Source organism: Aythya marila (assembly GCF_965140915.1).
Source record: "Aythya marila genome assembly, chromosome: Z".
In the NCBI taxonomy this organism is placed as follows: domain Eukaryota; kingdom Metazoa; phylum Chordata; class Aves; order Anseriformes; family Anatidae; genus Aythya; species Aythya marila.
The window spans coordinates 65167680-65183042 of NC_139080.1; the positions used below are offsets into that span (position 1 = coordinate 65167680).

Genomic DNA, 15363 nt, shown 5'->3' on the forward strand with positions numbered 1-15363 from the left:
GTCACCTTATGAGAAGTCTTATTGCACTCAGGAGTACTAGTGCAGTTACACACGGGGCAAAACTGAAAAATGTGTCAGTGACAGATGTGGAAATCAGAGGTGTGCATTAGGGTACGTCTGTGGCACTCTGTAGGAGGGACCAGGTGAACACTTTTGCAGCGGATCTTTCCAGTGTCTCCATTTACCGTGCTTCGCTCCCACTGCAGAGAGGCCTTGGCACAACCAGCTGGATTCCCTTCAGATGAAACTACACCATAAGACATGTTGCCCCACGCTCTTCAGCCGTGAGTCAGCATTCAGTCAGCCGGACAGACCACCCGAAAAGCACACATCAGCTGCTCAGCACCAAGCATGGTGCCCCACACACCCACCACGGCTGCTTGCTCATGCAGGCCTAGCCCCAAGCTGCAGGGCTGGGTGGCGACGGCAGCGCGGCCGCAGCGGTGCAGAGCCTGCCCTGCTCCTGCAGCACTGCTCCCCAGCTCCGGGACAGCTCTGAAACAGCGCCAGGCTCTGTCGTGGGGCTGTGCCATGCAGGGTTTTTTTTTGCACAGCTACCCAGTTTGATCCTGAATACGCTCACATATGCCACCGTCAACCTCTTGACTGCAGCGTGTTAGTATCTGTTAATTATTTTTCCTTCATACGCTGGAATTTCGGAGGCCACAGATTTCACCGTGTTACAGCTTGCACATTTTTCCGGGACTGTCAGCACATTACTTTTTTTTTAGGACAGATCCCAAATGTGAAAGACTTTTGAGCAGAGAAGGTGACAGGGCTGCACCAAAGCTAAAGCAGCTTGCTACACCGGGCTCCCTGCTCCCCATCTTGGCGGGCGAGGCATCGGGGTCGCAGCCACCAGCTTGCTGAACTCTTTTGGGTGCCGCTCCTCAGCCAGGGGGCTGCCCACAGGGGCGCCCAGCGCTGCCCCTAACCCCAAAGCCACCACCAAGAGCCGCCACCGCCGCCTCGTCCCTCCCCTGCACCCCCCCCAGAAGCTAAGCAGGGCCCGCGCCGGCCGCGCGGCGGATGGGTGACCCTCGCCCCCCCCCGCCACATGGCGCTAGGAGGAGCCGCCCGGCGGCGGGCGCAGGCGCCGCGGCGCTCCCCTCAGCAGCGCCATGGCCGGCGGGGGGCCGGCGGCGCTGCTCGGCGCCATCGCCTGCCTCTGCTTCCTGGCCCCGGCGGCTGCGGGATTCAAGAGGAGGGGGCCCAGCGTGACAGCCAAGGTGAGCGAGCAGCCGGGCGGCCACCGGCGAGCCCGATCCCACCCGATCCCATAGGGCGGCGCCCCCCTCCCTTCTCCTCCCCTCCCTCCTTCCCCCTTCCCCGGCGGGTGGGGGCCGGGGGGGGTCGCACTGGCGGGGCTGCTTCCCCCGGCTGCCCTGCAAAAATTATCTGCGATTAATGGCACGGTTTGGTTGGTCTCACGTCGAGCAGTGCTCTGCTCCTCCTCCACCCGCTGGGATGTCGCCCTCGGGACCTGGAGGATGCCGTGCCCGGCGCCCGCAGAGCCTCACGGAGCCCCTCGCACCGTGCCCGGTCTCTCTCTTTTTCCAGGGGTTTATTTGCTGTTCCCCCCGTGGAAATCATTGCAGATCTGCGGGCATCCCTGCTGCTCCCCGAGAGCCTCCTCGGGGTCGCTGGGGTCACCCTGCGGCAGTATGTGCAGTGCAGTGCCCAGGGTGCCGTGCCACCATCCTGCCCCTCCCTGGCCCTCCTCAGCCCTTAATAATTTATAACAAGCCCTTTTGGTGCCCCTCAGTGCAGCCCTACAGTCGTTTTTCCACGTGCAATATGCTGCGTTTATCAGGAGCTCGTTTCATTTATCATCGTGTTACCTGGTCAGCAGAAATCACGAGACCTTTCTTCAACAATCAACCTTTTTTTTTTTTTTTTTTTCCTCCCCCTCTGATTTAATACTATTCGTCATTTTTTCCTTTTGATGTAAACCCTTTTCTCCCAGTCACGTACAGGTACGTTCACCATAGCCAGCCTCCCTGACTGGTGTCCTGGACTCTGTCATTTCAGGCATGACACGCTTACTGCAAATTGCAAATAATATTAAACATTTACATAAATATTAATCAGACACCTCATGTTTGTTTTCTGAGAGTTTGCAGTGAAGATCCTGGCCACATGTTTTTGGAAATTTGGGACTGCTGTGCTAGCTCACTAAGCATGCCACTGATTTTTCAGAGACTTGCTGAGGAGAGCACAGCTTCTCGGTGCAGGCGTGACACGCCGGAGATGTGCACAGGCACATTTTGCAGTGTGTAACTGGGAAGCGCAGTGCTTTCCCAACACCAAACAGGTAGGACAGGTGTGTGGGGTGCAGGTGGGAAGCCAGGAGCTTGCTCTTTGTTCACAAATGTAAGCCCAAGCAACGCAACGTGGAAGTACGGGGCTTGCTGCTTGGCTGAGCAGCTCTGCCATCTGTGGGGCCTCCTGCCTGGGGTAGGTTTCAGAGGCATCTTTGGGGTCCGTGGAAGCGTTTGACATTGCTCCTACCTGAAGGCATTGTTCTGTGGCCTTGGTTGTGTTGCCAGATGCTCACGTATTTCAGGCAGCCTTGTACCTGGACAACATTTCCATGGAAATTGAGGTGTGTTGGGAACACCTACGCCAACGATAGATAGCCCATAGCTAGGGAGTCCTGAGGGCAGGACTCAGAGGGGTGTATTTATTAGGATGTCAAGAAATCAGTGAAAGTTTGTTGTTAATAGCTGGGGAGCCACACATCTAAGAATTATGTTATTGAGTGCCAAGTGCCAAGGAAATGAATGAGGTGAACCAAAAGGAATTTTATTTTATTTTTCTATGTAGCTTTTATAATGTTAGCCAAAAGTTAAACAGTCAAAACCACATGGAAGATCAAGAAACGGTAGAAATGTTTAGTAGGGGAACATGAAAGGGACATTCACATTGGAGAGCCTGTGGTCATTTATTATCATTATTGGACTAATTTCTTAGAGTTGCAGACAAGTAATATTTGGTTGAGTGCCACGAGGAACAGCAAATACCACATCATAGGAATACACATTGCCGTTTCCTAGAAGTTGTAATAGTTTTTATGTAACTTTTTCAGAACTTCAAAATGCCTCATTTCCTGACAGCTGTTCCTGTTTTCAGTAATTGTTGAAACATTTTTGCACGTTCAGCGATGCCTTCAGATATTCTGAACTATATTAAAATGCCTTTTAAGCCTTTTGTCTGTTCCAAGTACGCTTTTTTAGCGACACGTACATAGAAGACTGTGGGCAGTCAGCTACCTAGAGCAGCCTGGTTATTTCTCTGGGCAGCTTTGAATTCTTATGTGGGAAAGGGACATGTTGCTGCAGCAGGAGGGTTTTCTTCCCACTGTTTGTCAATTTAATGAATTGTAGGCTCTCCCCTCTACTTAATCACATACATACAAATGCCTAAAACAGTAAAGATTGCGAGTGGATGGCAAGCTGTCGTCTGTGGGATGCATCAGCACTGTAGTTCTTTGTCATTGCCCATGACACTGGAATGGCAGCATTTTTCTTCCTTACTTCCTTTCTTATTTCACATTTTCCATATGGCTTTAAACACATGCATGTCTGGGAAAAAGCTTCCTGAACCTTGCCTTCAGACCCGTGATATAACAGTGCCATTCAGCCCTTAAGAACAATTAGAAACGAAACGTGTAGCCACCCGTTCTCGGACAGTTTGCCTAATCTGGTTTTGATGGCTGGAAGGAAAACAGCACCCTCAGGGACTGAAGGATGCTATTAATATAGATCCGCCAGAGGCTGTTTCTTACTGTTGTGCACTTCGAAAAGCTTGGTCTTTTTGCTGCACTCATGTTGGTATCTCTTGTGTTCTCTTCACAAAAACATCTAGGTGTTCTTTGACGTGAAGATTGGAGACAGAGATGTTGGCAGAATTACAATTGGATTGTTTGGAAAGGTTGTCCCCAAAACTGTGGAGAACTTCATCGCACTGGCAACTGGAGAAGTAGGTTTGCAGTTTTCTTTCACCATGTGCTAAAGTTTGGATATGGGAAATAAACACTCGTTAAATGCCAGTTCAGCCGTGAACTGTCCATTTTAACTCAGCGGGTCAGTGCAGGAGAGCCATCCCTCAGGCTGTGCTCTGCTGTGTAAGGCACAGAAGTCCCCGCAGGATGGTTCACAGGATGTAATTATGGGAAGTTGGGTATCAGCATCTCAGTCTGTCCCTACCGTGCAGATCTAGCATGGGGAGGCACTGTGGTTGGGTGAAGCTACCTGCTGTGTGGCTCTGCACCCCAACTGCATTCACCTGCATCTCACTTTAGTTTGTTTCTTGCCAGTATTTCTCTCAGGCGGTGGTGTATTCTCTGACATGTGGTGATCCACCATGGGCTTACGTCCATATGATCACATACAACTACATGTTTTATTAATTTAAAGATGTATTTTATTTTCTTAGAGAGGATATGGATACAAAGGAAGTAAATTTCATCGCGTGATCAAAGACTTCATGATTCAAGGAGGGGACTTCACAGCTGGAGATGGATCAGGAGGTAACATACTCAGTATCTGTCAGTTTCCCTCTCCTTTCCTCAAATGCCTACAGAAAAGATGGGCAAAACAACATTTTCTCTCTTTCTTTCAACTCCCATAAATGAAGAAAACATTTGTTTTGGAAGCATCTAGTACTTTTCCAAGCATCTTGGAGCATAAACTGAGACTGTTTGGATTACCAGAGTACACATAGAGCTTCCTTTGTCCTAAACTGTTGCGGATAGCTCTTTTCTGTCTGACTTGTTCAAGCAGCATGGCTTTGCGTGGTGGGTTGGAGCCCGCTGAGCAGCTGAGCAGCTCTCATGGCATCCTGTCTCCAAAAGATGGACATCTCTACCTTCCCCTGCGCTGGCTTTGCAGCAGTGCTTCTTCCCCGAGGCAGTCACTGCATGTATACACAAACCAGTTTAAGTCAACCTACAGAAAACTAATCCGCGATGAACGAGTGGAAGTGCAGAGAGTGAAGGCAGGTAGGCGAGGCATAGTCCGTGCTCTCTGTCCTCAGCTCAGCCATTTCGGTGGAACTTTCTGAAATGTGCTGTGGGAGGGAATTTCAAACCAGGGATAGAGAAATTAGAAAAATGAGGGTGTTGCCCTCTCTTTTTTTTCCTTTTGTGAATTTAAAACTTCTGCCTTCCGAGCCTCTGGAAGGGCAGTTCAGCCAGCCCACTGAGGGCAGCCCTAGTGCAGCATCTCTTGCATAGCATGCATTCTGGCTTCTGATTTCTTCTCTTCCTTTACACACATATTCTTCAGGCGCTCCGATTTGAACTGTCTGCATACAGTGTTAGTGATTTCCCCGCTGGGACAGAATGGAAAACACACATTCCTTTTCCTTGCAGCGAACAATGGGGAAGGCTAAAATACCAAAGACACAGTTTTAGCATTAAAGGTAGGCAATGTTTGTTTGCCTGCTAATACTGTTTATTGGGATAGCATCTGGCAGTGTGTTGGGAGCAGTTCCCCTACTGTGCAAGGCACTGTACAAATAAAGAATGCGACAGCGTTCTCTTTTCAAAGCAGTGGTGGCTTAAACATGACTAACGCTTTTTCTTCTAAACTATTTTAAAACACCAAAATCCTCATGTAATGTTTGCACCAGTACACACTGAGTCTTTTGGGCTATCTTCCCTCTGGTCTCCATACATTCCCAAACGTCTAAAGTAATTTTGTATACTAGGAGGAAAATATTATAAAAGGAAATACTAAAATTGTCACAAAATATGGCTACTTTATTTTTAGGGGATATAATTATGTAATTTAAATTTGTGGAAGACGTTGAAGTATACTGTTGTTCAGTGCTGTATGTTAGCAGAACCTTTGAAGATACTGAGTTTGCTTGTTAAATTCAGAGGCTAAACCATGGTCAGCTTAAAATATTCTCTCCTTATATCTGGTGTTTTATCTTACCTTACTTTTTACACATAAAATGTTATCAGTTTGCAGAGTCACTGATGATGCAACAGTGATGTTGCTGAGCTTACTCTAATTCATTAATCTTTATATTTAGTATCTTAGATCTTTTAATCTTTAGATCTTGAATTTGTACTTTGCTTTTCCCATTTTTGAAGATGTTTTTTATTATTATTTGATATATTTATATATTTTTTTTTATCGTAGGAAGAAGCATCTACGGAGAAAAATTTCCTGATGAGAACTTCAAGCTCAAACACTATGGAATTGGTTGGGTTAGCATGGCTAATTCTGGCCCAGATACCAACGGATCCCAGTTTTTCATCAGTGTGACAAAGCCTTCCTGGTTAGATGGAAAGCATGTAGTATTTGGCAAAGTCCTTGACGGAATGGTAAGTTAAAAGTAATGGTAAGATTAATTGAGGAAAATTTGCACCGTATCTGTGTTAGCGTAATTTGCCCTCAATTGTTCAAGACAACTTGGTGTTAATCTAATGTGCATGTGGTAGAAAAACAACATGAAGAGCTTGAAGCTGGAAGATTTAGAATTGAAAGAAATAGCTGACGATGATTACAGAAATGGAAACTTAAATCATCCTTTGGCTTTCACACCTCCTGTTTCAGACCACTTACCACTGAAATCAGCACCGATACCTTTGCAGATTACAAATAGACAAAGCTCAGGTTCCCCTTGTAGTACTGCTGTTAACCATGAAATAATTGTATTTCTACAAGTGAAAATCTAACTTTGTAGCACATGCTAATCATAGATAAGACTTTCGTTGGCCGGGTTTTTAGAAGCATGTGAATGTAAAGTATACAAACATATTCAAATAATTTAAAAAGGAAGAAATCTATGGTTAATCTCCTCAAAATGTGCACAGCAGCAAAACTGATCAAATATATGATTGCAAATGGAATATTTAAGTTCAAAAATGTTTTTCCCAACAGATCATACTTCTCCTTTTAAATTATTCCATTTAATCTATGTTTTGAAATAAATGGGGAAACATGATGTGCTGCACTGATCAGTTCCATGGGAAGTTTGAAAATCTCATCAGAACACTTTCCTCCCTGTCCCCTCCAGCATATTGAATGCAGTTCTTGTGAGCTACAGTAGTAGCTGAAAAATTTTGAGAGATTTAGACTAAGTTTTAGTTTCGTTAGATTAATGGGCAGATATCCAAAGACAGATAGTCAATATTTCTAACTGAATTTTGTCCTTTAAAAATACTACTTTAATTAGTTGCCTACCATGAGGCCTCTGCCTGTCTGACTGGCAGGCATGGTACTGCACTTAAAATCTGTGTGTCAATTATACTGAAGGTGAAAGTAGTCATCAGATTTCTGTAAGCCCAGTTGTGATGTAGGATTAGAAAAACATTTACTGCTCATCCCTTATGGTCTCTGGATTCAGTTTCTGCTCAAAGACCTCAGATAAGACTCTGTATGCGTTAGGCTGATCAGCTAATAGGGTATTTTTAGTTGTTCCTTGGTAATATTTTGTTGGCTTAAATTGTTTTTATAGAAGGGCAAACAGCCAGCCATGTGCTTCTGCCAACTTTGTGTGGGTTCCAGAGTGGCACCACTGGTACCGTGTAAAAAGGTGTCTGTGGGAACTGAACAGGGGAAAGGTCTCAGTTCAGATGTTGCTTAATAACCTGTAATGCTAGGAGCACCTGGGTGCTTACCTGGTGCCAGGCTCAAGTTATTGGCATTTCTGTGACTAAACAGAACTTCTTATTTTTATGTTTTACGCAGTCTGTGGTGCACTCGATAGAACTTCAGCAGACAGATGAACATGACCGCCCCCTTCAAGACTGTGTGATTGTGAACAGTGGCAAAATAGCTGTGAAAGAGCCATTTGTAGTTGAAGTAGATGGCTGGTGAGACCAGCAGTTGAAATGGAAAGTAAAATCTAATTCTTTGGGGCCCAGATTTTTGACTGACCTCGATTATCCATCGTGTTTTCTCCTTAAAACACGAGGCTATGTGTAGACAATGCTTATCATTTGCCACGTACATAGTAGGTAGGGCTGTTTCTGTAATAATTTGATGGACCTGTTACACCTTGAAAATCAAGACATACCCAGCTAAATCCTAAATCTTGCAGAAAAGGTCTCTCATGAAAAATTTTAGAAGTACCTCTGTTTTTTTTCAACATTTGAAACAGTCGTGTTGTTTTCTCTGGAAATCTTTGCAATTTTTGTTTTCAACTTTTCAACTGAGCATGTTACTTTCTGTAAAAGTATCAGCTTCTTTTAAATACGTTTCTCGGGGGGGCAATAAAACAAATGTTTTGAATAAATAAACTTGGATTTCAAATAAATACTGGAGGGTTTTGTTGTGTGTTTTTTTTTTTATGTTGTTTGTTTTCCACCATATTTTTTTTTCACTTCAGTTGATTCTACAAACTGTGAAGGGGTGCTGCTTCTCAGATGAGGTTGTAAGATTTGAGCTGGGTGGTAAATTTCTCTAATCTTAACTTGTCAGATAGTGTTCCTACTGTCTTTCAAAAAAGCATTGTATTCAGATACAATCCTATACTCAAGGAAGAGCAGTTCTTTCTATTGTTAAATAAGATCATCAGTTAAACACTGATAAAAACAGAAGAGTCCTTGGTTCTACAGCATGGTGGATTTTGTATCATGGCTAATCATGTTATCTATGGTAAGGCTCAGACACTTTCTTTCAGTTTTGCTGTATGTTAGAGATGAAACTTCAGATTCATTATTTTTGTAACGGTTCTTAAATACTCTTACAAGCTGACAGCTTAACTGGTAGCTTTTAAACAAGGTTAGCATAAGGTTCCACTTTGGGACAGTTGTGTTGGGCTCTTTAATGAGTTAGTGTTTTCTATCAGAGATATGGACTTCTTTTCTCATGAGGTTTGCAGTATTTTAGAACTTACTTGAGACGTAAGAGCTGGCTCCAAGATCTGGTGAAGGATTCATCCACCTGCACCCAAGGCAGCACACCACTAGAAGTGCCTGGTCTCCTGGAAGATGTCCTGCAGCCCACGCGAGGTGTTCTGACTTTGCATGGTGTAGGGTAGGAGTGAACACTATGCTTGTAGAGCTGCCTACTGGCACCCTCTGTGCTTGCAAGTAATCAGGAAAACTGTGCAGGGACTTACCAAAGGTCCTCCTAATGTCAATTGCAGTTGCAAGGATAATTCTGCTGGTTCATCATCCACAGTTCTGAGGCCTTTCCTGAACGTAAATACTGATGCTCTCTTTGGAGATCTGTGAAGCATTGCTTTCTCTAAAACATCACTAGAGGAAAGCTTGATCAGGACCTCCAGATTTGCCTAGTATTAGGCAATCAGACTTCCCTCTTAACGCTGTTCAGTTTGTGCTGTGGATTTGTTTTTTTTCTACTAAAATGTTCCAAGTAAGACTCAAGAAAGCATCACTAGGAAGCAGTGTTTGGAAGTAAGAGCAAAAACATTTTGTACCCCCTTAGCCAAGCAGCTTTCTGCTGCTGCCTTTCGTGGAGGTTGATCCCTCAGACAGGAAAGAGAGCTCTACCACCTGAACAAGTTCTGCAGTCACAGGCTTACCTCTTAAGCAAGTCCTGACTTTTCACCATTTGCAAGCAGCTTTAAAACATGCAGTAGGCAGCAGCAGGCAACCCACGTCTCCAGGATCTGACTTCTGTTAGTGCCTAGCTTAGCCGCTACTGCTTTTGTGCAACACTATTTCTCTGATTAGGCCAAGGATGTAGCGGCTGTTCAGTCACACTGTTTTATAAGTGCAGCATATTCGGATAGTGTGGTGCTGGGAATATTAGATGAACAGGCAGCCAAGTATTTTATCATGCTTTGTGTGGCGATGTCAGAACCATCTCTGATAAGTTCAGAAATGTGCTGTTTGAACACAAATGCACAGAAAATACACTGAAGCAGTACATTCAAGTTCCAAGTAATTTATTTTGTAAACTCCAGTATCACACATACAGTTTCCAGTTAAATCTGAACAAATACATATATACACAAGTACGTGTATATACATGTATATGTTTTATCATGTTACTAATTAATCATCGTCTTGCATTTGCTTACCACAGAGCTGTGCGCTCTGTGACTCATAAAATGTTAAGATATGGAATACAGTCTGCAAGTCAACTCAGAGTAAACATACATACACATACAGATTATTTGTCACAACAAAATTAGATGCATACATGTAAATGCCATGTAAAATCGCCTGGTTGATCAAAAATCATTTTGACTAAAATCTAGACAATTTTCTGAAAGAAAGCTATGCATTACAGAATTGGAAGCATGTTTTCTAAGAGGAACTCTCCATACACCTGCGTTGTCTCTTTTCCAATCTAATATTAAGGAGCAGACTCAAAATAAATTAAGAAAAATTAACAAAATGCTTTAAGATATTTTCAATTTTTTCTTGCCTTGTTTTTCCCCTCCAATTTCTCACGCTCTCTCTTCAGTGCCAGCACTTTCAATCTATCCACTGCCAGCAATGGGTACATGTGCTGGGAAAAATCCAGGTACAAAAAAGTTTAGTATAACTTATGATAGAAATGATTAAAAAGTAATTATTTTAATTATTTTCAAAGGGTAGTGTAATTCAGTGTATGACTTTCAGCTTTTAGTGTTAAATAGTTAGAGCATGTCTATATATAAAGTATAAATAACTTCTATACTGTTGTTTCCATATCTTTTTTCCTTAAAAGCAGCAACTGTAGTGACTGATTTTATTTTAAAAGATATTATGCTTGAACTGAAGCTGAGGTTGTGCCTCTTGATTTTGAATGTAATTATCACATTACAGAACCTTATTCTTACTAGTATCATTAAGCATGACTCGGAGACTTGATTCAGCTTCTTCTAGCCACGTATCCCTTCTACCTTGGCAGTAAATGAGGATAAAATATTCCATGTAGGATGCCTTCTATAACTACATTAGGAAAGTCATCTGAAAGAAAAGAAAAGAAAATACCATGCTTTATTATCTATGTCAGTGCAATAGGCATTCCTGTGAAACTTCACTAGGTAAAGCCTAGTATAAGCTGGGTTACTACATCACTCAACTGTTTATCCGTGTTGGGGATGTGCTATTAGTAATGCTGTTTCAGCACTAAAGCCACTTTAGTGTAGCACTGGGTATTGCATGAATGCGCTGCCAGATTTGTAGCTTATTGATTTAAAGGGATGTTCTAATACTTAATGCTGCTAGGCTCCAGCTCTTTATCTGAATCTTTTCTCACAAGGAAGATGGATTACACTGGCAATTCAATTTCTAACAAAATCTCAATATACTTGAAGGAATTCCAAGATTGCTACTGGGAATACTTCAAAGCTGTTTTTCCATTGTGGTTTACAGCAATGTTTAGACTGAGAAGACTTGGGGATGCCTATACCATCAGAGATGATTATTTGAGGCAGAAAAATTTCAGGCTGACTAATCAGCATGAAATGTCACATGTTAGAAAAAGTCATCCTATATTATATGAAGGAGAAAAAAAAAAAAACAAAAAAAACCTCACCACAGCTGCAGAGGAAACAGGCACTTAAATTTTCGTGTTAAATTTAATGTGAAGGAATTACCTGATGAAAGACAATATATCCGCACAGAGGAATGGCAGCATGTACATTACTGAAGTGAAAACATTTTTCAGCCAGCTCCTGCCTTCTTAATGAAGGGTTGACTTAAATCACTGGGCATTGGAAGTAAGAATTTCTGATCACATTTTATGATCCCAAAATTGAAAGAATGGTTCTAATATAGAACTTTCCACCCTAATTAATTTTTTTTACTTCAGCTATGAGCCTGAAGGATATTCAAAAATGGGCAGATGCAGCTTTCATAAAAATCGTCAGACACTCGATAAATTAAATTACTAATGTGGGTGGGAATTAGGTTTTGCCCCCTAGTCCTGCTGCTAATATCATTTTAGAGCTAAAAGCAGTGAGCAAAAAGTAGATTTGGACTGAGTTAAAAAAAATCCTTATTAGCTTAAAGGAGTTAACTCATCAGGTATTAACAAGGTAATTCAAATGTACTACAGGCTTTACAAACAGGTATTTTAGGATGTTGACATGAACTGCAACCTCCATCTTAAACAATACAGGCATAATTTTTCCTAACTTCTCATAGTAAGTCGTCATTATACATTTCCTGTTAGTGTTTTGAATCCAATAATGATCTCTCGGGTTGTGCAAGCTCAGCTATCCCAGATCACCCTGATAGGGTAAATCTACACTGTTACCATTAATGTTATTAAAAAATAAACCAGTAAGAGCAGTTTGACATTTTCCTTCTAAATTAAATGCTGAAGTTGCAGTAACCTGCATTTCCTCGTTCTGTTACGGCATGTACTACGGGATGTACAGCAAAATAAGTATTTAATAAAAAGAGATACAACTTTACAGCATTGAATCTACTGTGAGGCCTTGTTGCTTTAAAAATCAAGCATATTAATTCTGTTAAACACAACAGGACACTGAAACACAGTCTTGCAGTTCTATGATATGTAGGTAACTTCAGGAACTGTCAGAACAATTTTCAAGCAAGTGACACTAAATCTGAGATTCCATTTTTCAGCATTTTAGATTTTTCCCTCCGTTGTCCTTCAGAATAGGTGCTTATGTTATGCTTATGTAGGTGCTGTGTTAGGTACGTCATGAAAAAGTCAGTCTGAAAACCAGTGATGTTTGTAATTGTAAATCTAATTTTTGGAAAGTTGTCTAGGAACATAACAATGCCTAAAATCCAGTCATTAAGATAATAGCAACATTGTCCTTTATAAAGACAAATAACAGTACAATGGGGAAAAACAGATTATTATGTTCCAGAAACAGCTATTTATTTCATTTAAAACCCACAAATACACAATTTCCTATTTTATCAAAAGATGTTAGCACAGGCATTTCTGTACCCAGGAAAGACTAACTCCACTTCTGATCTAAACAACTGTCATAGCTGACCTTCTTCAAAGAGTGAATGCAATGAATAGTTATTTGCTAATGGACACTTACTTTTCGTCATAGAAGAACCTTGGCTGCTTTTTACAAAGGAATCTATCAAAGTGGGAACTGAGCAGAGACAAAATTTTAGAAAGCTCATTCTGTATTTTCTCTGTGGTACAAAGAAAGTCGATTTAAAGGCAACAGTAGTTGTGTAAAAACTGTTTTCTTTCTGGCTAGGCTGAGTCAACTCAGAGGAGCCTCTAGACCTAGTGGTTGTTTTTTTCCTCCCCTCTTTTAAAACTAGAGCTCATATTCTACTTTGTGTTTTAATTCATTAAATATTAAGGTAAAGAATAATTTGCAAGTGAATTTGATATTTTAGGGTCTTCAGATATGGCAAACCTGCCATATAAAATTCTAAATATTGTATGTTAAAGACAAAAAAAGGCTGCGTTGGCAAAAGCCTTAAAAGTCCTTTGTCTCAGCTGTCATTAACAAGGTCTAGTTAATATTTAAACACATCATGCAACAGAAGAGACATTTATCTTCATCCAAAATAGAGCAATACTTAAAAAATGTAGTTACAAAATTCACTGTAAAGCTACTGACGATTTCAAGAAAAGCAAGTTCAGCCTTACTCATAGTACACTTTAGGAAAGGAAGATAAATACCCTCACAGAACTACAAAATCTTGAGCACAAGTCTTAGAGCAAACCCTTACATGTGGGCTGGAAACACTAAGCGCTATCTTAATGTTTCAAGATAACTGTACGTAAAGCCCATTTTCTCCCTTGGGAATAACGTGGAATTAAATGACATTCATAATTTACACACTGTTCTAGACGAGTCCAAGTCTGCAATTAAGCAGAGTGTTAAACAGTAAGATTACGATAAGCACTGCAGCTCTCTCTAAATATTAGCCTAAGTAGCATCTGAAACAATTTTAGACAGAGGTAACTCTGTGGGTGCCTCTGCATTAGTGCTGTCATTTTGGGTCAGGAATGACTCTGCCAAGTGACTCTTCTAACCATTTCCACTTGATGTTGGTTCTTCAGTTTTGTGCTCCGTACTCCAGCCTCAAATTGCCATTCAGTACCTGTAATCAGGCAGCACGAACCCAAGAGGAAACAAAACCACCCTACAATGTGTCTGCTGTGCACCTCAGTGACACAGGATTCCTGCACCCGCTCTTTCACTCTGGAGCTGTGGCTTTATATGAAGACTCCAGGGGTCAGTCCTGTTGGGCCACGCTACTTGCTTAAGTGGACACAGGCTGCAAAACAGACTGCTAACTATGTAACGACGCGTATAACTGGTAACTGCCCAAAATACATGAGCCTCGACCCAGTGGTTTTGAAGGATAGCTTGAAAAATCAACAGAATGACAGCATGGCTGAGGCTGAGGGGGACCTCTGGGGGTGCTGGGTCCAAGCCAAGCATTGTGCACAGCACCACGTCCAGGGGGCTTTTGGAGGTCCCCAAGGACAGTGACCCCACAGCCTCTGGGCAGCCTGTGCCAGTGCTTGGTCACTTGCAGCCTTCTGTGTGCAGGAGCATGAGAGGCACTGGGCACCACTGACTGGAGTCTGGCTCTGTCTTCTTTATACCTTGCTGTCAGGTATTTATATGCGTATCTTGAGAAAATCTCAAGAAAATAAAGAGAAAATCTCAGGAGAAAATCTCACACTTGACTGGCTAAGAAACTATAAGCAAACACTTGTTTTCTTCTATACTTACTCTTTAAAATTTCATGATTTTCAGGGTAGCTCAAGAACCTGACTTTTGATTTCAATAGATGGTATTTTATACAATCAAAGAGAATACCATGTTTAAAATAATCTTAATTTAGAGCTTAGGGAGAAAGTTCTTCCTTGAAAGTATATTCATACCCATAATGAAAAAGGATGAAAAGTCAAAACATGTATTTTAATACAAAATTTAGTAGAAATAACACTTCTAACAAGTAAAATGACAAATCCAGGTGTAACAGAGTACTAAAAATATCGTTTTTTTCCCTGCACATATATAATTCTAGAAAGAAGACAGAGGATAAGCTATCTAAATTAATAATGCAAAGAACTTTAAAAAAATGAAAGGGAAAAAGGTTTATAACAAGTTATTTCAAACACTCTTTTGAACCATGTATTAAGAGATGAAGGCTAACATAAATGTCCTGTGAACACATCAATTATGCTTAAAAGTATACATTCTTTTTTCTTTTTTTCTTCCCCTAAAGAGCTCTAGAGGTTATAAATGATAAGAAATAGTAATAATCCAAATGGAAACACAAACATGCTCACAGTAGATCGACTGGTGTTTAGGGAAAAAGCACTTATAAAGGACCGGGCCTCTAAGTTCAAATCCTTCAGGCAAAACAGCCCAAAGGGTCAACAAAAAAAGGAAAAAAAAAAAAAAAGAAAAAAAAAAAGAAAAAAAAAAAAGAAAAACAATGTTCTTAGTCTCCTGATTTGAATTCTCAGTAGA

General features: G+C 41.7%; 2 protein-coding genes across 2 annotated transcripts in view; one reads left to right on the forward strand and one right to left on the reverse strand.

Moving 5' to 3' along the window:
* Positions 1-1104: 1104 nt before the first annotated feature.
* On the forward strand, positions 1105-8268 carry PPIC (peptidylprolyl isomerase C). The gene is made up of 5 exons (XM_082782926.1): positions 1105-1229; positions 3868-3981; positions 4438-4531; positions 6153-6337; positions 7707-8268. The coding sequence occupies exons 1-5, from the start codon at positions 1122-1124 to the stop codon at positions 7833-7835; spliced, it is 630 nt and encodes a 209-aa protein (XP_082639052.1). The 5' UTR covers positions 1105-1121; the 3' UTR covers positions 7836-8268.
* A 1594-nt stretch (positions 8269-9862) lies between these two features.
* SNX24 (sorting nexin 24) overlaps positions 9863-15363 on the reverse strand; it is a 93744-nt gene continuing 88243 nt past the window's right edge. Inside the window, exon 7 of the mRNA XM_082783303.1 lies at positions 9863-10885. Coding sequence (XP_082639429.1) covers positions 10815-10885 — 71 coding nt within the window. The 3' untranslated portion in view covers positions 9863-10814. The remainder of the gene's footprint in view (positions 10886-15363) is intronic.

Bases quoted from the DNA above. Each gene is read 5' to 3' on its own strand.
- PPIC (XM_082782926.1), top strand. From the start codon at position 1,122: ATGGCCGGCGGGGGGCCGGCGGCGCTGCTCGGCGCCATCGCCTGCCTC. The intron at 1,230-3,867 runs GTGAGCGAGCAG...AAAAACATCTAG, and splicing joins GGCCCAGCGTGACAGCCAAG to GTGTTCTTTGACGTGAAGAT. The intron at 3,982-4,437 runs GTAGGTTTGCAG...TTATTTTCTTAG, and splicing joins TCGCACTGGCAACTGGAGAA to AGAGGATATGGATACAAAGG.